Source organism: Setaria viridis, chromosome 7 (genome assembly GCF_005286985.2).
Source record: "Setaria viridis chromosome 7, Setaria_viridis_v4.0, whole genome shotgun sequence".
Lineage (NCBI taxonomy): Eukaryota > Viridiplantae > Streptophyta > Magnoliopsida > Poales > Poaceae > Setaria > Setaria viridis.
This window is the reverse complement of record NC_048269.2, coordinates 22,739,482-22,766,555: the sequence shown is the minus strand read 5'-3', so window position 1 is coordinate 22,766,555 and position 27,074 is coordinate 22,739,482. Positions and strand designations below refer to the sequence as shown.

Below are 27,074 nucleotides of genomic sequence, written 5' to 3'. Positions count from 1 at the left end.
CAAATGCGAGATCGCTAGATTATGGTATTCTTTTGTTTTACTCGATTTTTGGGATTCTTTTGATTACTGCAAAGTATCTGCTTCACATCCTTGTGTAATGCATGCACACATTTCTCTGACTATCCCAACCGTCCACAAATGTGGCTTCTAAGATTAAAAATTGTCACAAGTATAAAGTTTTTTTCCCCAAATCCACTAAAATAGTCAGGATCATGTATGGTGTCAATCCTGAATTCTTTAGGATAGAATTACTGTGATCTAGGTGCTTGATTGAAAGATACACGCGTCTGATCTCTCCCTGCTTAAATTGTTCCAAAATCTTATAAATCGTTGCGTTTTGTAGACAGATAGAATTTCTAGGGTAGTGTAAATTGAGGATTCTGCTGTAAGGGGCTGTTTGGTTTTGTGCCTAGTAGGCAGCTGTGCAGCCAGGCGGCGATCTCCACCTCAGGGCGGCGAGCGACGAAATCGTGCACCTGAGAGCTTTGCGAGGACCCCAAGCTAACAAGCCCTAAATCTAAGGAGATAGACATCAGCCGAGCATAGTGGTCGCCGTGTTCCTCGATGGTAGACTCGTAAGAACAGAAAACAGTCACAGCTACCACAATCACAGAAATCAAGAGCCGAAGACAATTGTCCCCTCGTATCCAATAGCTCTCTTGGAATTTAAGTAACAGGAAGACTAAATTTCTTTAAAATAGGTCAATGCATTATTACATTACAACAGCACTACAACAATTCAGTTCATTTGGCAGCGGGCACCTCCTGGGGCCCCTCTACTTCAATAAAACAAAACATTGTTACAGATGTGGATATACTTATATACAAATCGACCTGGATGCTGAGTTGAGGCTTCACGGGTGCTGTCAGCCGACAAACAATCGAGGATACACGAAAATCTACTTTCATAACAGTATGCCGCAATCCTCCTACTGATACCTCCTCGCTTGCCCCAGATATCAGTTAACACTTAAATTTCATGTATGCAGTGCATGACGGGGTAACACCTGAGGATTCGCAACCGAATAGAGTCCAAAACTCAAATGGGAACTGACTAGCGCTATCGATGTTGGCGGTCACAGGCCTGGCAGGCTCTGGCAGATTTGGGGTTTGCATATGTGCACTGATCGCATGTCCAAATGTTGCTGTCATCCACACCTCGGTTTGAGCCACCGGTTTTGGAGCTGGTGCTTGATGCCCTGTTCTTGCCACTCTTACTTTTACCACCAAGACTCTTGGAAGTTGCGCTTTTGCTGCATGTGCCATGGCTAGTGGAAGGACCTACATCATTTAATCCAGTTTCCAAAGCCCGGACAAGATTTTCAAAATAATTGCGAGTCACACTGTAAAACAAAACAAGATGTCAAATAATTTATATTTAAAAAATGAAGTTTTCTTCATGTCATCAGAATAGAAGGCAATAAAAAGAAGTAACATATATACCTAGTTAATCCAGCCAACTTTGTACGGAAATCATTGAAATCTTTTGAGGGAGATTCTGCTTCAAGGTATACTTGAAGTTCTTTCTCTGCGCATTGATGCAACCGCTCCAAACCTGATTCTGCCTCACCTAAATAAACAGAAACCAAGAATAAATCAGTCCAGTAACAGCAGTCTATACATGTTTATTCATGGAAAGCTAAGCTGCAAACCTTGCAGATATTCAAAGAACTGTCTTTTGGCATGTTCGTGCTCTGGCAGGTAAAATCCATACGCATAAGTCCACTTCAATACTCTTCTACATTCGACAATCTGCACATTGAAAATCAAAGCAGTAATGTGAGGGCAACAGGAGTTGTGATAAAACTAAACTTGGCTATGACGAACTAAACTGGGCAGTAATGAAGTAATACCTGTAACCATGCCTCTATGATGAACTTCAGCTGTGACTCAGGTTGGCTTTGTATGTCACTTAACTTTTCAAGCTGAAGAAAGATTTGGACAAGTCAGTGTTACAAATTTTGGATTGGTGAACAGAGGTAACTTCATTTTAAGGTAGCAAAAAGAGAAACATTATAATTATAATATTCAAACTGTACCTTGTCATTCTGCAGACTTTGAAGGTCCCCCAACGCTTTTTGCCTTGACTGCACCATTAAAATGAGGATATTTTAAAGTAACCAATAGCATGTTTTTCATCTGTAAGGGTTTATGTGCACAAGAACCGATATCTCAACAGACATCTACATGCACATCTCATCTGACCTTTTTTCCTAGAGAAACTATGGTGCATGCCTTTTCATTATTTAGCAACCAGGTATTTCTAGCCAACAGAACACTTAACGTGCATCAATTGTCGGCCTGAACTCCATGCTAATGTGAGATCTAACATTTGTTCGGGTCACTTCTTTCATACTCAACAACTTACCGATTGATTGGCTGCCCATCGTTCATAATAATGTGTATATCTCTCAAGGGAGTTCTTTGCCATTTCTCTTCTCCTTTCAGATTCATCATACTGTAGCCACAAGAAAGCAAAACAAAAGGTTTGAGAAATTTTGTACATGATCTAAAATTTGCTGATCATGGTGACATCTTAAATCAGAATCTCAGAATCCCTACCGCTCCTTCTTGCCTTGCTGACTCATAGCGGTTACAAGCATAAAATCCACCGGTCCTCTCTCCATGCTCTGACCATGGACCAAGACACAACCTGTTTTATGATAGAGAAATCACTTTTTATCATGTGTACTAAGAATATAGAATGTATAAAGGAAGAAAGATTGCATACCAGCAGAACTCAAATTTGCATGGAGGAGTGCATGTGATGTGCATGCATCCCTGATTTTTTTCAATAGGTCGCTTGCATTTAGGACAAGGCTTTGAATTAGCCAGTATCCTGAAAAACATAAATAAACAGTTTGCAAGTCAACAACACAGTTCACACTCGAACTACCTAAGGTTAACAGAAAAGAAACTATCTCAAGACACATCACACAGCCATATTTTTTACAACCTCAAATAAGGGTGGACTGGTGGTTTTAGAATTTAGAGCATCATTATGCCACTAAAAGGGCATCAATTAAGCTGTAGTTTATATGTATGGACCACTGAACAACTTGATGTAGCACATGATTTTTTTTAATAGTCGAAGAAGCCAAAATATGCAATGACGCGCTGGCTCAAATATTGTACAGAGCTTAGTTGTCTGTACATGGGCTTGGTTTTTTGGCAACACCTTTTCTTAAAATTTGGTGTGTGTGGTTTGGGGTGAGAGGGTTGGTTGGTTCCAATTGGGCAATAACCAAAACGTCAGCATAATGTCCTTTGTGCCTGCTATACCAGTTCATATTCTCAGATTCTGCACTGTTCTTGAGGATCCACTTTGAAACAGTTGCACAGTCTACTGGGCGGTGAGCTTCCTCAGTGCACTGTAAAAGGGGAAAAAATTACAATCTTTAAGGTCTACTGATTACAACATGATAAACTAATCAGTCAAAGTACTCACGTTCCAACAAAACCCATATGAACAGTTACAGTTAACATCGTAGCTGCCACTGCCCATGACGAATTCCACTGCATATTCACATCCAGGAGCAGGACACCATTTTGTCTGTTCCACACAGCCCACTTGAATCAGCATGAGTTTTAGTTATGAGAAGTGTCAAACTAAATGCTGCCTAAATATGGCGGTCAAAGATAATATCATACCAACTACCAAGTAACATCGTTTTTTTAAGTAATTGGCATAGTGTAAACTGTAAATATTCAATCGTGGGAAGAACAAGATACCACAGTGCACAATTGATCGAAATCCATAGGAAATGTTGGCTTCCTTCTTTTGGGAAAAGGGGAACGTGAAGAAAACAGGTTTGGTTATTTATAATAAAAAAAAGATCATCTACAGAAGTGAGTGAATCCAAATATCAGCTGCACAGCTTTTTATTCTTCATGTTGTATGGTAAATGCCAACATCTCTACACCAATTTATATTAACTTACCTTTCTGTTATCTTCAATGTAAGATCTGCGAAGATATCGCCCATACTTTTCCTTATCTTCGTCATCAGCCAGTGCATTTATCATTTCTTGTCCAACAGCAGCAGCACAGGATGGATCAGGACACCTCAACATCAAACACCCTGGACCATCATTTATAGCAGTGCTAATGTAACCTGTCAATAGCAAAATGTCAATTGATGGTATAGTTCTAGTAAAAGATCAAAGGTAGAGTTCTTCACACCCATACTGACACTTGTGTAACAAAACGGTGCATGCAGAGTCTATTAGTATTACTAACCCTCCCCCCCCCCCCCCAACAGGTGGTTCCTGTTTGTCGTTGCTGGGTGCAAAGCAGCAAACTCCCTCCCTTTTCTAGAAAGTTCTTATCATACGCATCTCTACCCAATTAATCTGTTTTTCCAATTAGATTATATCCAAATGCAGTATGGGGAGGTAAGGGTAAATTGCATCATGCTAAGGAGAAACTGAAACGAATCTCCACAACAAGGTCAGATTGTAATATAATGAATCTTCACTTAGACTGAAAATGTATGCCATTGACAATTGTTAGGTACTGGATCCTAGCGATCTCTGCAAAATTGTTAAAACAATTGGCGATAACTTTGAATGGTATAACAAATGATGTAACTGAAGATAATCAAACTGAAGTTTAACTGCTCTCAGATTCTTGTTTTCAAAAACTTTATAGGCAACTATGACATCAATCATAAGGGTATTTGCAAAAGTGATGTAGAAATAACAATGCCAGCAACGACTATTGGTAGCAGAACAAAAGATATAATCACTAAATATGGTATCATTAACTATCACCAATCAACACCCAAATATAAGGCTGGATAAGCAATTGCCATGGACCAACGGTTTGATATGAATGAAGTGGCATTCATTTCACACGAGTGGGACAATGTTTATATAACAATAAATATTTTAATCCCAAATTGACAAACCTCTCCAACAAGTACTGCAGAAAGGATGACCACATGCCGCAGCACTCATCGTGCCGCGAGGGCAACTTTCAAAACATATTCCACATGTCACCTGTTATGGTAAGAATAAATGCGTAAGAATCAAGGAGTTCAGAATCAAACTGTCCAGGAGCATTGAGTGTCTCAACTTTTTTACCCCAACAATTGGACAGATAATTATATGATTGTTGACATAATTGCTATATATAATTATTGCACATAAAAATAGAAGTATGAATTAAAAAATATGACTGACTACAATATATATGTTCCTATTTTATACACTTCACATACACAGATACATTTTTCCCATCATCCAATACTCAGCATGCAGGTGGGAGTGCTGACAGTCATATAGAAAGAAATTGTACAAATTGGGATACAATAATTTGAGTATTGATCTCCAGCAGACTCCACAGCCCATATTTATAGTACTAGCCTACTAGGATTACCAGGTTTCAATTGGAAATGAGGATTTTATCTCCAATTCTTCGTCTCTAATGAGAATTTGATCTAGTTCTAAAACAGAAATACAGTCAGTGCCAAAAATTAAGCTATATGCAATGGCTCAAAAGTAAAACAAAGAAGATTGCAACATCTGTTTGTACCGAGCGCTCTCAATGCTTACCTGTGCTCACGGCTAGTTTAGCGCCTAACTAATGCATTGGCATGCTATATCTTAGACACCAACTGCCTCCTAAAGTGCTCCGGGGCGCAAGCACTTGGATCTATTCTTAAGCCATGCACAAACGCATTCACGCCTCAAGCACTTACTTTGACATGAAACAGGCACACTTGCAACAAGATCAAAAGAAACAGCAGCAATAACCAAGAACTATTATATTGTTCGGAGAGAGGAAGTGTGCATAGTCAACTAAAAGAACAAGTGAAACTAATGGTGCATGGGCATACTTCTCTGTCAGTTGGAAGTTCCATGTGCTTCTCTGGTAAGCCAACAACCTTGCGAACACGCTCTTCATCGGCAAACCATTCGTCATGCACCTTACTAACACTCCTGTAGGGTGAACACTAACATGAGGTAGTGAAAATAACAACACACAAAATGATAGATCAGCAACCTTGTGCTCTGAATCCATGCGAAAAGAAACAATGAAGAAGCGCATCTTGAAGCAGTAATTGATTTAATAAAACTTGAGTGCACTACTGTTAACGGGCTAAAGCAGTATTGCTTAACCTTAAGTGAATAGACATGAGCCTATAGCATAAGCTGTAGATGAATCACAACCCTGTATGCTTTACTTGCAACAGCTTGGACCTTAGTAGCCCATCATATGGAAACATTTTGCAAGGAAACAGAAGGAGCAATCTAAAATAGTAATATTTCAATCTTATGGCGGGTGAGGAGTGAGGACTATACCAGTTATAGTTTCGAAGAAGAACGCATGCTTCTGATTTAGAAATTGAAAGAACAGTTGAAACCCTGTTTATGTCATCTTCTTGGCACTGCTTGATATCAACTTCACTGAGTATGCTATAATTTTGCTGGGGCACAAAAAAATGACTGCAATGAGGAACACCTAGGACTGAATGAAGATAACTGATCAAGTGATCTAGCTTAAATTTTTAGCAAAGAGATCAGCATGTTATAACAAAGAGAATCAAATGTTAACTGCAACAAATAATTCTAATGAAATTCTTAGCAACACATTCTGGTTAGACAAATCAATATGATTACACTTTACCAGACAAATCTAACACGTCACACGGATGTCCACATTGTTATAAGGTTGGTAAACAATGTATTTTTTTCCAGTATCATGCTCAAATCACTTCCAGACTTCCCTGAACTGTTGGGCCTGGCAGTAGCTTCCCTAAGAAGACATTTAAAGCTTGTTTTGAACTGCCAGATTCTACAGAAATCCTTAATAGTCAACTTTCTTCCAGGATATCTATTTGTTTCGGTTTAGATGTGTTACATGATTGGCAAGCCAGAAGCATGAAACATAAGTAGATTTGAAGAATGAATAGAAGCTTCTCAAATAATTAGTTTGTTATCCCAAGCATCCCCAAGTCAATGCAAATTGGTAGGGAACAGGGACATTGGGAAAGACGTGCAGAAACAAGTAGAACCGATCTAAGCTACTCGACTTTGGAACTCAGACCGTTAAAGGAATTCAAGACAATGTATGGACATCCTAACGCAAAAAATTGTAACTGACAGGTAATGACTACAGTAGTTCAACATCAATGTCAAGCATCCATAGAATAATCCTGCCTATCAAGTTTTTTAGAATAATCCTGCCCATCAAGTTTTTTAGAATAATCCTGCCCATCAAGTTTTTAAGAATAATCCTGCCTGTCAAGTTTTTTGGTTATCTGTTGCCAATTGTAAATGAAATTCAAACAGGCCGTAAAATAAACAAGACATAAGGATATTGTACATACATCTACATAGTAATAAACACAATAAATACCATAGATGAAATTCATCAAACCGAAAGTCGTACAGAACTAGGATATTGGACCATGCTACTTGGACACGGACAAGGGTGTTGCAATCAAATACAGCTTCATATCCGCTTTTGCAAGTTGTTTTTGGACACAAGAATGCTACTCAGGTACAGACATGGGTACAGGACTACGACCTGGATCCAGCAATCAAATACGGAAAGTAAATGGGGGACACTGGTCTCCGAGTAACATTGGATTGGATTCTCCAGTCCCCAAGTGCTATCCCTCTAATCCACACTCCCTTAACCTATTGATGATGTGACAACATACTAGAAATGCTTGTTGTACATTTGGCAGAACAAGATGCAAAGCCAGGATAAAATTGGAAAACAAAGAAACAGGTGAAGATTTACTGCGCCATCATCAACTTTGTCTGCCCATCACAATTTTTCTTCAGAACTACACAGAACTGCACCCAATTCTGCTCTTCTGGTACAGCAGGTTATTAAACTGTTTTGCATTCACCAGTTCTAAGTCCTAAATACTTAAAATGAATTTAGGCATAGAAGTACAGTAAATCTTTCTCTTTGCTATTTGTAGGGCGTCCAGAGTTTAAAATTTGTTACAGATTGCATGCCATTTGCAGCTCGTATACTATATGTAGTTTGGCATACAACAAGCGGATAAAGCTTAGCATTACTACACCTTCAAATTTCTATTGTGTAATCACAAATATTCTACACTATCACCACTTGGTGCACATAATTTTCATGGAAAGTTTTTAATTGTCTGTCCACAATGTGTTTGCCTAGTGCCCGACAGGCATTTTATGCACCAACGGCATCACTCCTACGCATGCGTGCAATTGATTGCGCAGGCTCTGGCTTGCATCACCACTGCACATTCGTATAAGGGTAACAGCCTATGCAAAGACCACTCACTCTGAGCCAGTGCGTCACGTCCCAGTCTGCGCTACTAAACTACGAAGGCAATGTCCCACACGTGCAACGCCTAAACAGACGTCTCATCAACCACCGGCTAGATTCACGACCCGCCAATTCTCACATTCCCCGCCCGGAAGCAGATCCGCTGCCACGCACGCCACGCATCACCACGCGGCAGGGAGCCCGAGATCACCTGCTGCCGGTGCGAGAGGAGCTCCCCGGAGTCGTCGGAGTCGCGGTCGGCGAAGTCGTAGTCGGCGTCCCCGTCGTCGCTGGCGGCGAGCCCGGCCTCCCCGCCGCTGTAGAAGTCGTCGTCGGCGGAATCGTTCGCGTCGTGCATGTCGTCCTCGGAGTCCATCCCTGCGCCGCCCCCGCCGCTCGCCGCCGCCGCGCGCCGGAGTCCCAGGAGCAGCGCGGATCGGGCGGATCGGAGCGGCGCCCAACACGAGGAGGTAGCAATCGGGGTAGGGTGGCGAGGCGCACGCGCGGATTGGGGGGAGGCGAGGTGGGTGCGGAGGCGGAGGGGAGGGTCGGGGGTGCGGAGGAAGGATTGGAATAGGGAAATGGGGAAGAAGCGAGAAATGGATGGGTGGGTTGGGTTGGATTCGCTCGCGCTCTCCGTCTCTCGGTTGTAGAGGAAGCTGGGAATGAGAGCTTTCCTCTCTATTTCATACACCTTTTTTCTCTCTCCTTGTTTTTAGTCATGTCTAGTTTCTCTCTCTCCGTTTCCCTTTTCGGGCTAGTTTAGCAGCAGGGCAAATTAATCCACGGAAGAAAATTTGCAAACAAAATCCCCCACCAACGGGGAAGATAGCACCCGCCGGGGTAATTACTTTGGAAGCTAGGAACATGGGGATTTTTTATTGGCTGCTTGTGAATGGAGATTTCCCATTCGCTTGAATTTTAAACATTATTTCTAAACATTATTTCCGTTCCAAATTGTTCCAAATTATAAGTCATTCCAATTTTCTTGGAGAGTCAAAGCATTTTAACATTCGTGATATCAAATAAGTACCATTAGGGCAAGTACATTGCTACACGTCAGCAGTCTCATAGGTCGTCTCATGCAGTGCCACATAGGATTTTTGATGATGTGGAAGAGAGAGAGCGAGGAGAGAGAAAGAGGTCGTTGCTTCGCGAAACAACCACCTCATGAGCTAAATTATAGGACTACAAGACAACTTAACAACCATTGTACGAGTTATTGTTGCCATGCAACTCATAATATTTTATTTTTCTTATGCACAAATTAAGGAATTATATACCACTACCAGACAACTTATAAGACAACCCATTGTACGGGTTGCCTGTTGAATCGTTTCAAGATTACATGTCAATGCATGAGACCGCCTATTAGACGACACCAATGTACTTGCCCTTAGTTTTTTCATTAAATATATTTTCATAGTAACATTTGTGATCCTCTTTATAATTTTGATCAAATATAAAATGATTTGACTCTCCAAGAAAGTTGGAATGACTTCTGATTTGGAACGGAGGAAGTACATTTTATCAGGATGTAAACATAGCAACAATATAATCCCCTGTCCTTTGAATAACATGATACAGTGAATTTGAGGACAAAATCTGAGTAAAACAAAATAAGAACAACACGACTAAGAACAAGAACATGAATAAGCCAGTAGATAGTAACTCAATTACATAGAACTAAGTGCTGATGAGTGCTGCCATGAAGGTTGACGCAATTACGAAGCCTTCTTCTGCTTCTCGCTTACTTGCTCTGTTTCCTTTGCTGACAAAACTGACAAATGTCATTAATCTTCAGGATCTTCACATAAGATTAATGCATATAATGTCAAGATATCATCCAAAATAGCATAATCGTTGCTCCATGGTCTTCAAGAGTAACAAGTAGATGCTATTTCATGTAAGTTTAATCCATCTCGACCAGCACCAACACGGTTAGAATGAAACGACGGCTAAATTGATTCACACCATGTAACTTCTATATGGTACATGCAACTCAAAACAATCAAAACCAGCAATTAAAAGATTGCATCAGCCTCCAAAAGCCGTTGCCCAATAGAGGTGAATCACTTTTATATGATCATGTCCACAATTGAAGCTAAAAAAGTCTGAATGTCAAACAAGAAGACAAAAAAGTCCGAATGTCAAACCAAGAAGACAGAAAAATAGATCACGACACTTGGCATATCTGTGCCAGTTCAAAAAAAGAAAATAACAAAAAACCCTAGTTATAACAAATATGCATAAAATTGCATCAAGTCATATTATATCAAGCAGTAGCACATTCTAGAATGCATCATATCAAATATGCCGATCAAGTAGGGAAATGGTGTTGACCATCTAACTACCACTAGACACTAGTGGCACCGGCAGCAGTAGCTTGACAAACAATAAAGCAGATACAGAATATAGCATCAACAAATACAAAGGATAGCTCATCATCCTCTTTTTCCTCCTCCAACAAGTACAAATATCATATGGAAATATGGTTTCAGCCTAACTCAGAAATAAAACCAAACACTAGATGCATCCAACATTAAAGCTGCAAGTAACAGAAGAATTGGATATTGTACCATAGTTTTCTAGAGTAATTTATTTGTAATGAATAAAACTTGTAACTTGACATGAAAAAAACAGCTAACTGCCACTAGTAGCACAAGCAGTAGTAGCTTGACAAACAAACAAACAAACTAAGAGAATAGCAGGAGCAGCAAGCCCACCTTAATTCATTCTTAATAAGCAGGGAACTATGAATTTAATATATATTTGATACTATTAAACTGAAACTCGTCAGAAAGGCAAATACAACACCAAAGAATGAACCATTACTACTATAGCCCTCCTATGGGCAAAGAATAGGTAGAGTTAATCACTATTGCAACATTATACTTTAAAAAAGACGCTTCATAGAAATGAACCTATGTTGAGCTGCTCTGAACTGAACAGTTAGAAATTTAAAGAAGAAAAACTAGCCGAGCAGCTGAACTGAAGAAGCTATTACCACAAGTTTGCTAGTAACTTCTTCAACACGGGACAAAAGTTTGCTAGTAGGATCATTTTCTGAACTCTAATTTTCTTGAATGTGGTGTGCACTGTGCATACAAGTAAAAAAATTATAAGAAAATTTTATAAAGTGTTATAGAGCTCATGCGCAATGTCCTGGACGTGATGTGCAGAGACTAGGGAGATAATGTTAATATTTAGACTTCGAAGTACAAAATCAATTAACAGTTATAGTTATTCTAATTAAAAGTCTTCAATGAAGTTTTATTAATAATGATCACCAAAATTCACTGATGGCACCATCTAGTGCTACTGACAAAAAAATATAAATTGGTCGTAGGATTGAAAGGATTAGATATAGCTTATCAAAATTTGCGGCACACATCTCTTATAGCTTCTGAATAAATTAACAATGAATCGACAGATCAAAAGCATAGGGACTCCCGGAACAAATTCCCAAGACATAACGCGTGATAGATCCCTAAACACAAGCGCAATGGCTACAAACCCATAAAATTTAGGAACTAACAGATCAATCCCTTTCAAACTAGGGCATCCTATTTCCATTTGTTAGAAAAATAAATCTAGTTTCTACATAAAAGAATGTTCTGGGAAGACAAACAGACCATACTTGATAGAATGAATTCCCAAGAGACCAGCTACAGCGAGTCAGCAAATCAGGTGCTCTACAATAGCAATTTCTAGATACTTGATTTCTCAAATATAATCTCGAGTACAAGAAAGGCCAACAAAACTTACCCATGGTGTACTCCAGCTAATTATCAAGTAAAGAAAGAACTAGCAAAAGAAGGCTCACCCATGCAGTCTATGGTGGTGATGCGGGCCAGCGGTGGCGCTTCACGGCGGATGCGGGAGTGGGGAGGAGACTGCAGCCGCCTGGTAGCCTCAAGATCTACAGGCGGAGAGGTGAGCATAAACCCTAGTTGAGTGGAGGGAGATACGCTTATAGATCTAGCAAAATCGCCGCCGTAGAACTTAGCTGTCACCGGAGCAGAACCCTAGCAAGGAAAGGGAGATGAGATGGGGAACGGGTGGATTCGGATTCGGATGAGATGGGGAGAAGGGGTGGAGGAGGCGCACATGGACCTGGTTCTGGGAGGAGGTCGCGCGGGAGCCAGGAGCTTCAGCAGCGGCTGCTTCCTGCAAGAGCGGGCGTTGCCTCTCGCTCGCGCGAGTTGTTGAGTGGAGGAGACGACGGGGAGACGGGGAAGGCCGCTCGATGTCTCTAGGCCGGGCGTTTTTCTGTGGGGTAATTGGGCTTGGTTGGGCTGGAGTCCCCTGTTCAGCAGGCTACCAAATGCAGGAGCCCGACGCCACGTGGAACTATTCCGCGTGAGCTGCCGACGCGCGAAAAGGTCAGGTTCCCTGTGGGGAACTGGGCTGCCAAACTGGCCCTTATTCCAATAAATTCAGGGTTTCGTTTCGCAATAGTAGTTTTGTACTCCCTCCGTTCCAAATTGCAGGTCGTTTTAACTTTTTAGGTTTATAGATATTATTATGCACCTAGATATACACTATGTGTAGCTGCATAATAATATTTATGAACTAAAAAAGCTAAAACGACTTATAATTTGGAATGGATGGAGTACTAATAAGTTGCCACATTCGTGCTTGTCCTTGCGACGCAGATAAAGGAGCTGACCCACCACTGCTCTGTCGTTATATTTGTTTATGGACTCCAAAACGAACGTTCTATTAATGCTCTATTGGAGATTTAACAGGGCATTTGTCTTTTTTCACATGATGTCCATACTGTGTTAGGCATAAAAATAATAAAACCGGAGACTGTCACTTATAACATCCATGTGATCTTAGCTGAAAAATAGGTATTTAGAGTGTTTTACCGTACTTAATGTATCGAAACTTGCAAAATATACTAGCTTAGCAAAAAAAAAAGATTTATATGCTTCACCAAGCCAAGCTTAATATCTACTCTTCCGTTATAAATTATTGACTTTTCTACATATATGCTTTTTATATGCACCTAAATATATACTATGTCTAGATACATGGCAAAAGTTATGTATCTAGAAAAATTAAAATAAATAATAATTTGGAACGGAGGGAGGGAGTAAAAGATTAAATTGTAAAATCATAGAGGACAAACTCCGAACTGTTCAAAATTGGACGGATTATTTCTGATTCTAAAGTTAAAAGTTTAGAATATGTCTTTGAGGAATCTAATCTATAATTCCGTGGAATATGTCTTCAAAGAGTGGCCGTCTACCAAGCCCGAAAGGCCGCATCTGTTCCGTGGATTGAACTCTGAGCCCAACTATTCCATCAGGATTTGGGCCTAATGTGCCCGACATCACCATAGCAGGCCCATGAAAAGAAAGAAAGCATTTTTCCTCGATTCCTTTTTCCTGTGCGGATAGCATTCAACGACTTGCAAGGATAAAGAAATTGAGAAAAATCGTTGCATTCTATACCAAATTCTTAGGGACTGTTCCGAAATCGGAATAGGTGTTCCAAGTCAAACCGAATTTCTTCGTATTTCCGAGGGGATTCCATATTGTAAACAGACTCGATAAGCCTGACATCCACGCCGGCCGGGAGGGAGCCCCCGGGACCAATGATTGCTCGGGTGAAAAGAAGCTTGTCTTCTCAGTAATCGCGCATCCAGTTTCGAGCCTCCAGCAACCGCACACATCGGATCAGATCAATGATGGCGCACGAACCAACAAGAGCTCAGATCGAGATCACGTCGCGATCGCAAGGCCCACCGACGAGCAAGTGGCGAGCTCTCCGCCAAGAACTTTTTTTTGCCACGAGGACGTATAGCTCCATCATCACGACCACAGGTGGCAGACTCAAGACTGGTAGAGAACCGGGCAGGTCCGCAGGTGGCCCCCTGTCGGGTCGACGGCGTATGGTCAAGCCGGATAACGCGAGGCGTATGGTCAAGCAGGAAGAAGAAAAAAACACGCGAGAGAGGCGTTGGCCGAACGGAACGGCTCGTGTCTCTTCTTCGTGCTGATTGGCTGCATTGCAATTGCAGAGTGCCTTTTTCTCAACCGGGCGTCCGGCCACCGGCATCTAGCGGCGCACATTTTGGCGGCACTTCACCTGGCAGCCATGCCCGCACGTTGCCCGGCCATTCGATTTCGGTAAGCCGCATCAGGCTGGCTGCACCATCACGAAGCTTCTTCTAGCAGGCGTTTAGTCCTGCGGAGTACGTATTTCTTTTCGCATAGAAGTTTCTGGGTGTATGCACGACAAAAGCACAGGTTAGGAAGAGGCAACAAACACCCATCAAACCTCAAGCAATGCAATTATGCTTGAGAATGTTTGTGTCCATCTGGCCAGTGGCCACGACAGTTTTCATCACATCGAATCGACTAGAGAGTGGAGTAGAAACCATTCATCCGTTTTGAATCGCCAGTTGCCATGTACCTTTCCATGAAAGAAGAGCTACCTTCTCGGCTGCAGCTCAATTTGTCTATCTATGATATAACTCACCGCCACCTGAAGATGAGTACTTGCAGCCTCATGTTCTGGGTTTACACAGTTAGTGCAGGAAAGAATGTGCTATTTTTACTACGCACGAGCAAAGCACGCGAGGTGAAAAGCTCGACGACGACGATGCCCTCTTCCGATTTCCACAGAGGCACAAAAGCAAACCACCACCGTAGTTTCGAAGTCCAAGCTGATGGAGCAAAGCCAAGAAAAAAACAATTTTATTCGGAGGAAGTCTATATAACCCCAGACTATTGGTGGTGGATTACTTCACCCTCCAAACTACAAAACCAAGGATTCTACGCCTAAACTTTTCAAAACTGTTCAAATAACCTCCCAAAGTGGTTTTAAAGGTGGTTTTACCACCGTGGTTGCTGATGTGGACATGGCAATGGCCCACATGCCAGCCCTCTTTCCCTCCCTCCTCCGGTCTTCTCACCACAGCATTCGCAACATCCATGACGCCCGCAACCACGACCGTCCTCCTCGTCGCCATTGATGGTGCCGTCGCTGTAGCGCATTCGGATGGCCGCGAGCCTGAGCTCGTGCACGTTGTGCTCCCAAAGAGGCCGACTTCGTGGCAGGACCCACACCGCCGTGGAGGGCATAGACGGTGGCGGAGGAGGCTGACTCCGCGGTAGAGCATCGGCTGCGGCACGCAGACACCATGGGAGGAGGAGGAGGAGGACGAGCTCATGATGGCGGTCATGGCATGGTGACGCGTAGGCTTATCGCTGGTGCTCGTGAACGGATGGAGCTTCTGTGCTTGAGGACGAACGAAGAGGACGCGCAGGTGGAGGCACCATTCGTCGGCGAAATCCAACACACATGATGATTCCCCCTAAATTCCTTCATCTAGCATCATCCTCACCACTAGCGGATTGCATTTTACCCTATTTGAGCATTGATTCATGGGCAACCTTCCAGAAATTTCAAATCTTGCATGCACACCATGTTTCCATGGCGGACGTGCGCACAATCACCACGAGCATCAATGCGTAGCCCCATAGGACTAGAGGAGCAGATAGACTAGACGGCAGTGCAACCGCGTAAGAAGATAGAGCTGCGCCTGGCAATGCGCGACCGCACCATCTTCCTATAGAAGGACACATCCTGGATCGCCATCGCGCATGCCACGCACGTGCTGAGCTTAGAGCACGAGGCCCATCACGTCTCCTACGACTCCGTGCTCACCGATGCTGGCGCTGCAGGTCCGTCCATCTTGAGGAGAAGGGTGGGGGTGAGGATCGACGGGGGAGAGGAAGAGAGAGAGAATGTGCTGTGGTAGGGAGAGGAAGGAAGCGAGAGAGGTATGGTGCGGCTGACATGTAAGCCATCACCATCATTTACGTCAACAACCATGTTGAAAAAATACCTATAAAATGACGTTGGAGGTTATTTTAACGGTTTTGGAAAGTTTAAGGGTAGAATACCCGGCTGGTGGCTTACGTAGACTTCTTCCGTTTTATTCCAGACTTACAAGCTTCGCTCTCCTCCGCTCCGATCATATCCACCCACCAACCCAGCCGTATGAACAAAATCCTCCACGGGCGTCGCTGCCTCGCTGGCTTCAAGTACGCCCGAATCCCCTCCCACGTTCCGGACCGGTTCTAGAAAATTTTCCTCGGTTCCAGAAATTTCTGGCGTATTTCGGTCCGGCGGTTGCACCGCTCCGCTGCTCCTAGGTTTGATTTTGGAGCGGGAGCTTGCATCTCCGTGGATAAAGATTGGATTTTGAGCGGATTTAGGGGGGCGTTTCTGCCTGATTAAGGGCCCGGGGTTGGATTTTGGGGTAGGAGATTTTTGGTGGCCTATTCAGATTCGGCAGGAGCGAAGATGACGATCGACATGTCCATGCCCGGGAGCTCCGGGCTTCTGAACGCCGCGGGGAAGAGGAACATGAAGTTCTTCAGCAACAGCTACGTGCTCGCGCTCACGGGCGCCGCAGGAATCGGCGGATTCCTCTTCGGCTACGACACAGGTATGTTAGGGTGAAGCTTCTCTTGCAAGTTTTGCTTGAGCAATCGATGACATTAGCGGCTGTTGTTAGGGGTGTTCTAGGAGGTGGTAGTTTCTGGCTGGTCGGGAGTAGGGACTTGATTTTGGGTCATTTTGTATGAAAAGGTAGCAGCAATTCTTTTGTAAGATTAGTTTTTTATTGAATTTGATGGTTTGTATTATTTTAATTTGTTAGATATGGTTGGAATATATGACCCCTGAAAAAAATGATTGCAATATACAAGTTGTACATTGAAATGGACCTTATAAACAGCAAACATCGTTTCATAATGCATTGTTACTCAAAATCTGCATGATGGTGTTTGTAATGAAGCTGAGGCAATTTTTTGCGTGAGGCTTTTTGGGTACCAACTAATTGTGCTAGTATATCTGGAATTCTGGAAAGCTTTGAGCTTGCTACTGCAATATTTTTTTTGCACTCGTAGCTGAGAAAGTTCTGTTGTCAGGTGTCATATCTGGAGCCCTTTTGTATATCCGTGATGAATTTCCAGCTGTCAGAGACAATTACTTCCTGCAGGTTCAGTCTAGTTTACTGATTACTGCTCGTTACAATATCAATGTGGCATCCCCCCATATATGTACTGAGTCTCTGGGTTTGGTTTCTTCCTCAGGAAACTATTGTTAGCTTGGCATTAGTCGGGGCCATGCTTGGAGCAGCTGGGGGTGGTTGGATAAATGATGCATATGGTCGCAAGAAGTCTACTCTTCTTGCTGACTTGATGTTTGCTCTTGGCTCAATTGTCATGTGTGCTGCTCCTGGCCCTTACGTTCTGATTCTCGGAAGGCTGTTCGTTGGTTTGGGCGTGGGTATAGCATCGGTCACGGCACCAGTATACATTGCTGAAGCTGCTCCATCAGAAATTAGGGGAGGCTTGGTGTCAACTAATGTACTCATGATTACTGGTGGCCAATTCTTCTCCTACCTTATCAATCTTGGGTTTACTGAGGTAATACTAAATCTCCACTCAGGATCCTCTATTCAGTCATTTCTTTGAAATAGTTCACAGGCTATGCCCTCTCAATTAGAGACAACTAGAAATTACGGGAACTTTGCATCCTATCTTTAAGCTCAGCAAGATAAAGCAACTAAGTTTTGTTTTCAGTGGCATGAAAGCTCTTACTATCTTGATTAGTGAATGTGACTTTACATTGCACATAATGCTAGCAAGTAGCAGCTAAAGAATCTATTTCTTACATGTACTGATATTACTTTAGTGTGGTGCACTTTCACAAGAACCATGTTAGAAAGCTGCATCTCATGAGATTTATTTTTCCAGCATGGCAAGTTTACTGTAATCTGTTCTCTTTTATATTTCTACATGGCGTTAACTTCTTTGTTGGTGCTAGTTAATTGCGTAACACTCTTTACTGTCAATGAACAAGAGTCGGCCTTCCCCTGCCAGCAGCAATGGATTTATTACCTACAAGATGTTGTTTGGTGCGTACCAACTTTTATGTTGGTGAAATGCTCCATCTCTCTGCTTTGGAAGTTCAACTGAACTAGCTGCATCGTAGCTTTACATTCCTGTCAAATGCACATTTTAGCACTGCTCGGCTCTCATCCTCTACTGTTCTTGCCCAGAAACAAAAGCTTGACATGATAGTGATTTTCATGTCCTATTTCGCTATTTTTTCATGAATTGCTACATATTTACATACCCAGAGGATTAACATTGATGAGGCATTTGTTTTTTGCGAAAGAAAATTGATGAGACACTTGGATTGCATGGTTTCTGTTTGTGCTGGGAAGTTGATGTGTAACGTTCTTAGCAATGGTCAATTGGATTAAGACACTCATCTCTTTGCAGCTTGAAAGTCGGATGATGTCATTTTGTCACTATAGTTAAGTAAAAAAATGTTTGCATTAAAGAAAAATAAGAATTTGAATATAGTAAGCTCTTTTGTTGAGAGACTTTTCTTGGAGTTACTCCTAAGATGTTGATGTATTACTAGTTTACTACTATGTTGTGGTAGTAATATGCATGCTACATGGTACAGGTTCCTGGAACATGGCGCTGGATGCTTGGAGTTGCTGCTGTGCCTGCCATTGTGCAGTTTGTTCTGATGCTTTTTCTGCCAGAATCTCCCCGTTGGCTTTACTGGAAGGTTATTGCCTTTTGGTTCAATTATGTATTGTCTCTTTTGATAGTTTGATGTGATATCCTGTTCTTATATTAGTTTCTGTTACAGGATAAGAAGGCACAAGCTATTGCTGTCCTCGAGAAGATTTACGACTCTGATCGTTTGGAGGAAGAAGTAGAGCTGCTTGCTTCATCTTCCATGCATGAATTCCAGTCTGACAATACTGCAAGCTATTTGGACGTCTTCAAGTCAAAGGAATTAAGGCTAGCGTTTTTTGCTGGAGCTGGTTTTCAGGTGTGTTCAGCCACTGGTTTACTCTGTTACTAATGATCTACTGCTTTCAGTTTCAGTGGAGCAGATATTCAACTTAGCTACAAGTTCTGCATCTAGATTCAGTTCATGCACTGAATTGTGGCAACTGCATGTCACCTTTTCTAATATCAGTGCCAATTTATGCAGGCCTTCCAACAATTCACTGGGATCAACACCGTCATGTATTACAGCCCCACTATAGTCCAGATGGCTGGTTTCACTTCCAACAAGTTGGCCTTGCTCCTTTCCCTCATCGTCGCTGCGATGAACGCTGCTGGAACCATTGTTGGAATCTACCTTATCGACCGTTGTGGCCGCCGCCGCCTGGCCCTTACAAGCTTGTCCGGGGTTGTGATCTCCCTTGTCATCCTTGCCATGGCCTTCATACTGCAGTCATCATCCAGCCTCTGCATGGCTGCCGCTAATGGCACCTGCCAAGGCATACTAGGCTGGTTCGCGGTGGCAGGCCTCGCCCTGTACATTGCCGCCTTCTCTCCAGGCATGGGCCCGGTCCCGTGGGCTGTGAACTCTGAGATCTACCCCGAGGCGTACCGTGGAATGTGCGGGGGCATGTCGGCCACCGTCAACTGGATCTCCAACCTCATCGTGGCGCAGACGTTCCTCTCGATCGTGGGGCTGGTCGGGACTGGCGTCACCTTCCTGATCATTGCCGGAATCGGGGTGCTGGCCTTCATCTTCGTGGCCTTGTATGTGCCGGAGACGAAGGGTCTGAGCTTCGAGCAGGTGGAGCAGCTCTGGAAGGAGAGAGCATGGGGAAGCCATGGCGATTGCCAGAGCCTTTTGGGTGCTGCGCCCTAGGCTGTACATTTCAGCAAAGATCAAGCATGGAAGCAACGGCGGTGACAGTTTTAAGATAGCCCTGTTGCGCTCCGTCTGGGTAGGAAGGAAGTTCATAAGGAGCTGGATGAAGATCCAAACTGTTCTATGTTGTGGACTGTGGTCCCTAGATTGCTGTTCTGTTTTCTGATTGTATGTAATAGCCTCAGTGGAAAAATGTTCAGTGCGGGTAAAGGATCAGATCGTCCCCGTGACGTCGATTGTGCTTGGAGGCATGTAGACCCAGAGTTGGGTCATATCTGTACAGTTTTCGGCGCCCCCGATGTGCCGGAGAGAACAAAATTGAATTGTTTCTGTGGAAATGGAGAAAAAGTTGCATTATCATGTATCTCCTCCCGTCCTCCGTTGTCTTGTTCAATCTGGCTGACGGGTATGGGCAATTCCGTTATCTCCCGTCCTCCCAGGAGAGTGGTGGACTGGTGGGCGGTGGCTAACCTGAGTACCTGACGAAGGGCCTCGTGGTCTCATGGGCATCCTGTGGCCCGCCCAGGTCCAGTTTCTGATGTTGGCAAACGAACCATGACGCGCAGAACAGTGCTCAACATCGGATCGCCGATTCGCCGGAGAGGACGAACACGAACACGAGAGGAATAGGTTTCTGTTATTGTTTGATCATTACTTGTTCAGTACAGGGAATTTAGCTCAGTGGCCACTTGCTCAAAACACTTACACGTGGGCCACACCAGCCACCCCACATGGCAGCTAGCCAGCTAGAATGCTGCTAGATGCCTAGATGCAGGTGAGAGGTGACCACTGACCAGGTGTTCTGGTCTTCCTCACTTCCAGTTCCAGGTCTTACCGCCGGCGGCAACGGAGAGCGGCATTGGCATCCTTTCTTTGGAGACTCTCTTGATTATCTGCGGCAGAAAATAGGACGGGATTCCCTGGCGGTGGCGCTACTACGGTAGAAATTTTGTTCGGGAACAAGTAACAAGACAGAGGATGATGGAAGAACGACGTGCAGCTTGAAAGGAATCTTCCTCCCGGCGGCTTTCGTTCCCTGCAGTCCTACAACCTGGCGCAGCTATACGGCAGCTGAGGGCGATGCAAACCCGAAACCACACAAGAAGCCTGTCTGCCTCGATGCCCCCGATCTTGATGCCGATTTCGTTGTCTGCTCTCTCTATCTTGTCCGTGCGGTCTCCATTTCTGTTAGCATTCAGGCCCCCTATTTAGAGCGAGATGAACAGGTCGCCAGATTGCAGGGGCTGGCGTGATTCCTCGTATCACTAAATCCATGGCCGAACAGATAACTAGCTCTGCAACCTCTGCGGTGACCGGCGAGCTCGCCCGAATCCTGTTCCTGCTGATGCTGCGGCCGGCAGTTGTCTGATGCTGCAATGCTAGTCTGAACTCTGAACAACGAACATGCAAGCACAGCGTTTTTATCACGCTCTCTGACGACCCATCGCCCACTGGGACCCTGCGTTGCAAACCTGGAGCAGAGGCAGGCGGGCGCCGGCGAAGACGGCGACGTGGTTCGAGCCCGGCGGCCTCTCGCATCTGCCGAAGCCAGCCGACCGGCCAATCTCCCTGTCCCGCGCCGTCAACCGGCGGGCGGACAGCCGGACACTCGCCACCGAGCCCGAGCACCGCCGCCGCGCCGTCCGGCCTCCAGCATGGCGGCGCCACGCAGCTCCCGCGCCCGCCCCGACCACTGACGAGGACGACCAAGTCCCTGGAATCTCCAGGCCATGCACGATCTGGACCGCACGTGCCCGATCCGGCGGCTGGAAGGTACCCAGGGGGTGGACGGTATTTGAAATGGTATTTCAAATACCGTCCACCCCCGGCCCCGGACGGCAATTCATTTACCGTCCACCCCGGATCGTCGCCGCGCCGCCGCCTCCGCTGCCCGCCGTGGCTCGCCGGAGCGCCGCCGCGTCCCGGGCGTCGATCGAACCCCTTCCCTTCCTCCATGCGTTCTCTCCCCGTGTCCCCCTGGCGCCGTCAGCTTCCACCGGCCACCACGGGAGAACGCCTGGCAGGTCAAGAGTGGCGCGACACGCTGAAGGAGGCCGCCGCGGAGGGTGACGAGGTGCTCGCTGGCTTCAGGCAGCGAACCATGGATCCTGCTCAAGCCGCCAGCGATGCTGCGACGGCCACCGCTGGCAGCAGCAGCAGGAACATTCTTCCTGTGCCGCTGCTTCCGCTCCCGCTACCACCACAGGCGCTTTGTCTCTCGCAAGGAATGCTCCGTCTCCGTCGGGCATGGCGCATGGCATCCGCGGCGCCGCGATGACGCTCTCACCGAGCAACAAGGACATAGATAGGCTGAACAGCGCGGTGGAGAAGCTACTAGACGAGCTCTCGCCGGAAATCGGAGACTACATTAAGCTGCTTAAGGTTGAGATCTTAGCGCTCGAGTCAAAATCCACGGAGAAGATTGAGGGAACCGTGGCTACGAAAAGGAAGAGGCCCCCGCTCCGTTGCATTATCTTGCATCTCCTCCCGTCCTCCGTTGTCTTGTTCAATCTGCTGGCGGGTATGGGCAATTCCGTTGTCTGTGTTTCTCACGGTATCATTAACCATTTCTGCAATGCTGATTGTTTCCGGCACGGCATCGCAACGACTATGGCGACCTCACGGAGTCACGGTCGCGGCCACTCTCGAAAAATGCCAAGATCTAACGTCACCTTGGCCAAGCAGAATGGCCGCCTGCCGGTGATCCACGGATGACGGGGAGATGCGCAGGCAACGGCCGGGGGTCATCTCGCTCGCGCAGCCGGCCATGCGCCACTGCAGTGGTGGACTGGTCACTGGTGGGCGGTGGCTAACCTGACGAAGGGCCTCGTGGCCTCATGGGCACCCTCTAACCTCTGGCCGCCGAGGTGCAGTTTCTGATGGTGGCAGCGAACAAGGAACCATGACGCGCGGAACAGAGCCGCGTTCTCTTAGACTGGTCTTATCTCGCGTTGGCAACATCGGATCGCTGGAGTGAACGAACACGAAAGGGGATAAGTTTCCGTTGATTTGCTTGATTACTTGTTCAGTACAGGGAATTTGGCTTAATGGCCACTTGCTCAAAACACTTACACGTGGGCCACCGGCCACCCCACATGGCAGCCAGCTAGATGCCTAGATACAGGTCTTATCGCCGGCGGCAACGGAGAGCGACATTGGCATCCTTTGGGGACTCTCGAGGTTATCTGCGGCAGAAACCAGTACGGGATTTCCCGGCGGTAGAAATTTTGTTCGGGAACAAGTTCACCAGCTTCCTCTTTTGTCATACTTGGCGATGCGACTCTGCTGTGTGCTGTCCTATGAAGTCTCAGAGGATGATAGAACGACGTGCAGCTTGAAAGGGATCTCCCTCCTGGCGGTTTTCTCTCCCTGCAGTCTACAACCTGTCGCAGCTATACGCGACATGGCTTCGTTTTTCTTGTTATCCTTCTCGTCGGTACATTGCAGGCCCTCGCAGGTGAGCGTGAGGGCGATACAAACTACGCAAAGCCTCCTGTCTGCCTCGGTGCCTCCGATTTTGATGCCAAGTTTTTTTTTTATGATGCGGTCTCCATTATTGTTAGCATTGAGACCCCCTATTTAGTGTGAGATGAATCCTTAAAACTGAACAGGTCGGAGGTCGCCAGATCGCCAGATCTGCATGGCCGAACAGATAGTCTGCTCTGCAACTTCTGCGGTGACCGGCGAGCTCGCCCGGATCCTGTTCTCCGGGATCGTGGGGAGGCTCGACAGGCGGGCCGCGGCCGCCGACAAGAAGCTGCGGCGGCTGGAGCTGCTGCTCATCAAGATCCACAGCGCGGTGGAGGCGTCCGAGAAGCACGCCATCGAGAACGCCTCGCTGCTCCAGTGGCGCGACAAGCTGAAGGAGGCCGCCGCGGAGGGCGACGAGGTGCTCGCCGGATTCAGGAAGCGGCAGCGTGCCAGCACGGACGCTGCTCGAGGCCCCGGCGACGACAACGCTCGCCACCAGCAGGAGCAGGAACGGCCGTCCTCTTCTTCCACTACCACCGCTTCGGCTGCAGCTGCTAGGAATAATGCTCCGTCGGGCTCGGCGCGGAGCACCCACGGGGCCACAGAGACGCGCCTCTTCTCGACCGACGAGGACATGGATAGGCTCAACAGCGTGGTGGAGAGGCTAGAGGAGCTCTCGCCGGAAATCGGGATGTTCGTAAAACTGCTTAAGCTCGAGATCTTGAAGCCGGAGCAGACAACCGCGGAAAACAGGGGGAGAAAGACAAAGAGGGCAAGGCCCGATGGCAGCAGTATGAGGCACTCGTCGCGTGCAGCACATGACCTCGAGATCTCGACGCCGGAGCAAAGGTCCAAGGAGAACAATGAAAGCATGTGGTTCGCCAATAGCAGGAGGCCTTCGGCCAGCAGCGGGAACTGGCCGGCGTTTAAACTCTTCGCGTGCAGCCTTAATGCAGGCGAGCCAGGGATTGTAGCTCTAGTACCGGCTCCCGGCACGAACAAGGAGGAGGGATCGGAGGAGTCGTGTAGAAAGACACCGATGGGTGAGACGGTAGACGCTACCACCCAGGAGGAGCAAGAACGGAGCACGCTCGTCGACAGGCTCGAGGAAGCCTTTGCTGCGATCTGCAGGTCCGTCGAGCTGGCGGACGGCCGGGACCTGAGGGATCGCGAGTGGTTGGCGCGTTGGGCTTCCATCCTCAGGGAGGCCAAGGGGCAAGGCCGCGCCGTCCTTGGGGCCATCAGCGTGCGCCGCGGCGCAACCGTCGCCGTTGACGCCGGAGCCTGCGAGGAGGCAGCGGAATGCGACGACGATCGGGAGGAGTCTGAGCTTGGCAGGTTCGTGTGCGGCATGGAGAGCCTGGCTGGGGAAGTGGATTACTTCGCCGGCTTGGCATGCCTGTGCCCGTCGTACTAACTGTCTTCTACTCCGGCTTGGCATGAGGCTTGCCCGTTGATAGTTACGGAGTACTGTTACACCAGCGACCTGCATTGTAATCAGTAAGCTCTACTGTTTTTTGTCTAAACAAAAATGAACTAGCGCACAGTTCCTGTTCAAACTTTAAGTCTTGGGCTGACGTAGGGTGGTATACTTATCTGCCGATGCAAAGGAATAACCTGCCCACTTCATGCGCACAGTTCTAGCTTTTCGCCTGCAACAATTACATCCAATCAAAGCAAGCATTTTTTTTTGCCTGTTTTCACCATCTCCCCATACTACGCCGTCCCTCACGGTACTTGTATTAAAGGTAGTACTATTATACAGCATAGGAGATGCCGGCTGCTGTCAGTAAAATAGTTCATCCAGGGCCAATCACATGGCGCTTTATGGGTACTACTGCAGGCGTGTTTGACATCGGCCGCCGGTGACGCGGTGATCCATGCTCGGTGAGACGGTGACTCGGTCAATCCCCGATTCCCAAGTCCCAACAACTGGAGCCAGACGGAAGTCCACGCACATGCATGATCTCTCACGGGGTACAGGGCAAGCCGTAGACTAATCGGCGCCCAACGTGCCGGCTGCGTGGGCGATGCGCGGCGTCGCGTCACCCCTACAGACAGATCCATCTGAGCGCACGGGCATGCGCATGTCTAACCACGTGACCAAGGAGCTTCAATTAACTGGGCCAACCGTGGTAGCCTAAAGAGAGGAGCAATGTTTTAGCCTAATCAAGCACTGTTGCTCCATAAAAACATACAAACATGTGAGATGGACCTCTTTAGTCTGCATTATCCTCCACCCCTTGCCTCTATCGAGAAAGAGTAAGCAGCTTTAATTACAAGTAACTTTTTATATGCCGAATGGAAGACTCAAACAAGTAAACTCTGGCCCCTAAAACATGCGCATCACATATGTAGATGCAGGTGCAAGCTGTATTTTTAGTATTTTAGTGTGTTCATGGACTATGTCTGGCTCTGTAGATTGCTGCTTTTGCCTGATTGCATGTATGTTATTGTTGCCGGAAGTGTGCCTGCTGTTGACTAAATCCGGTAGTGCCTTTGTGCCACGAATACCATCTTTGTATTTCTTTTCAGCGTGTTCTTGTCCAATGAATAAAAAAGAATAGCATAAAACGCGCGTGCATCATATTGGCCCGAGGTGCAGGTGGTTTGGTTCTGTGGCGGAGGTGGAGCGACGGTGGAAAAGTCGCATCACTTTTGTGCAAATCTGCTGTCCTCGATCTATGGGCGGTACAGCTCTCTGTTCTCGACGGTATGATTCCAAAAGTGCTGGCGTATGTAACGCGAGCCCCATGGCCGTTCCGGCCATCCAAAGCGCAACGATCCATCTGACGCTGAAGCACGTCGGCCGTGCTCGTGCCTTGAGGGGAGGGCAGGCCGGGACGCACACAACGCGCCGCGGCGGCGCACGGCACGACACGCGGCGAGCAAGGTCTCGAGGCATCGATCGTAGGTCGTGTGCACCCGAGCTAGCCGGTAGCCGCCGCACGTACGTCCACGGAGCTGAGGCCGGCGGATGAAGGCGCATGGCCCCGCGTCTCTCCTTTGCTAGTCCACGTGACGGTCGCGGTGCCTCCCCGTGGCCACGGCAGCACGGCGAAACGCCTCGCCTCGCCGGCAGCAGCTAGCCTAGTCCGGCGCCTGCCCGGCGCCATCGATGCTGCCAATCTGCTTCGCCCTAGCCATGATGCATCCCATGCTTGTCCCAGTGTACAAATAATAGACTGGGGAGATCGATATATCTTTGGGATCTTCTGATGAAGTGATGCGACACGAAAGAGAATTTTCTTTTCCCCGACAGCACACGAAATTTGATTCGGCGTTAGTTGCTTGTCAGCACATCGTTCAAAAATTAAGTAGAGTAAGACTACTTCCTACTATAATCAAACAGCACGAAACCATGTCTAAACAACATCAAATGAGCCTGTTTTAACAAAATATACTACTCCATCTGTCCACAAATTTAAACATTTGTAACATTTAAAATTAGCCCACGAATGTAAACATTTCTGGCCAAAATCCATCCATCCATTAAATAACACATGTCGTTTATCCGGTTAAAAAAATATAATTAGCTCCCGGCATTTATGAGACCAGTTAGTGATTGATTGGTGACAAACGTCAATTAGTTGCATCTCAGTCCACTAATAGAG

The 27,074-nt window shown here is 46.3% G+C and overlaps 2 protein-coding genes across 2 annotated transcripts; one reads left to right on the top strand and one right to left on the bottom strand.

Moving 5' to 3' along the window:
* Window positions 1-665: 665 nt before the first annotated feature.
* Window positions 666-8,936, bottom strand: LOC117864053 (probable E3 ubiquitin-protein ligase ARI7). The gene is made up of 15 exons (XM_034748030.2): window positions 8,477-8,936; window positions 6,306-6,430; window positions 5,840-5,942; window positions 4,910-5,000; window positions 3,942-4,114; window positions 3,449-3,553; window positions 3,283-3,371; window positions 2,732-2,839; window positions 2,563-2,653; window positions 2,369-2,458; window positions 2,040-2,087; window positions 1,854-1,925; window positions 1,653-1,752; window positions 1,444-1,570; window positions 666-1,343 (listed from the first exon to the last, which is right to left on the bottom strand). Exons 1-15 carry the CDS (start codon window positions 8,639-8,641, stop codon window positions 1,061-1,063), a joined length of 1,770 nt encoding a protein of 589 aa, XP_034603921.1. The 5' UTR covers window positions 8,642-8,936; the 3' UTR covers window positions 666-1,060.
* A 7,259-nt stretch (window positions 8,937-16,195) lies between these two features.
* Window positions 16,196-20,346, top strand: LOC117864311 (inositol transporter 1). The gene is made up of 6 exons (XM_034748361.2): window positions 16,196-16,735; window positions 17,220-17,290; window positions 17,385-17,720; window positions 18,772-18,879; window positions 18,964-19,149; window positions 19,315-20,346. The coding sequence occupies exons 1-6, from the start codon at window positions 16,591-16,593 to the stop codon at window positions 19,984-19,986; spliced, it is 1,518 nt and encodes a 505-aa protein (XP_034604252.1). The 5' UTR covers window positions 16,196-16,590; the 3' UTR covers window positions 19,987-20,346.
* The last annotated feature ends 6,728 nt before the right edge of the window (window positions 20,347-27,074 follow it).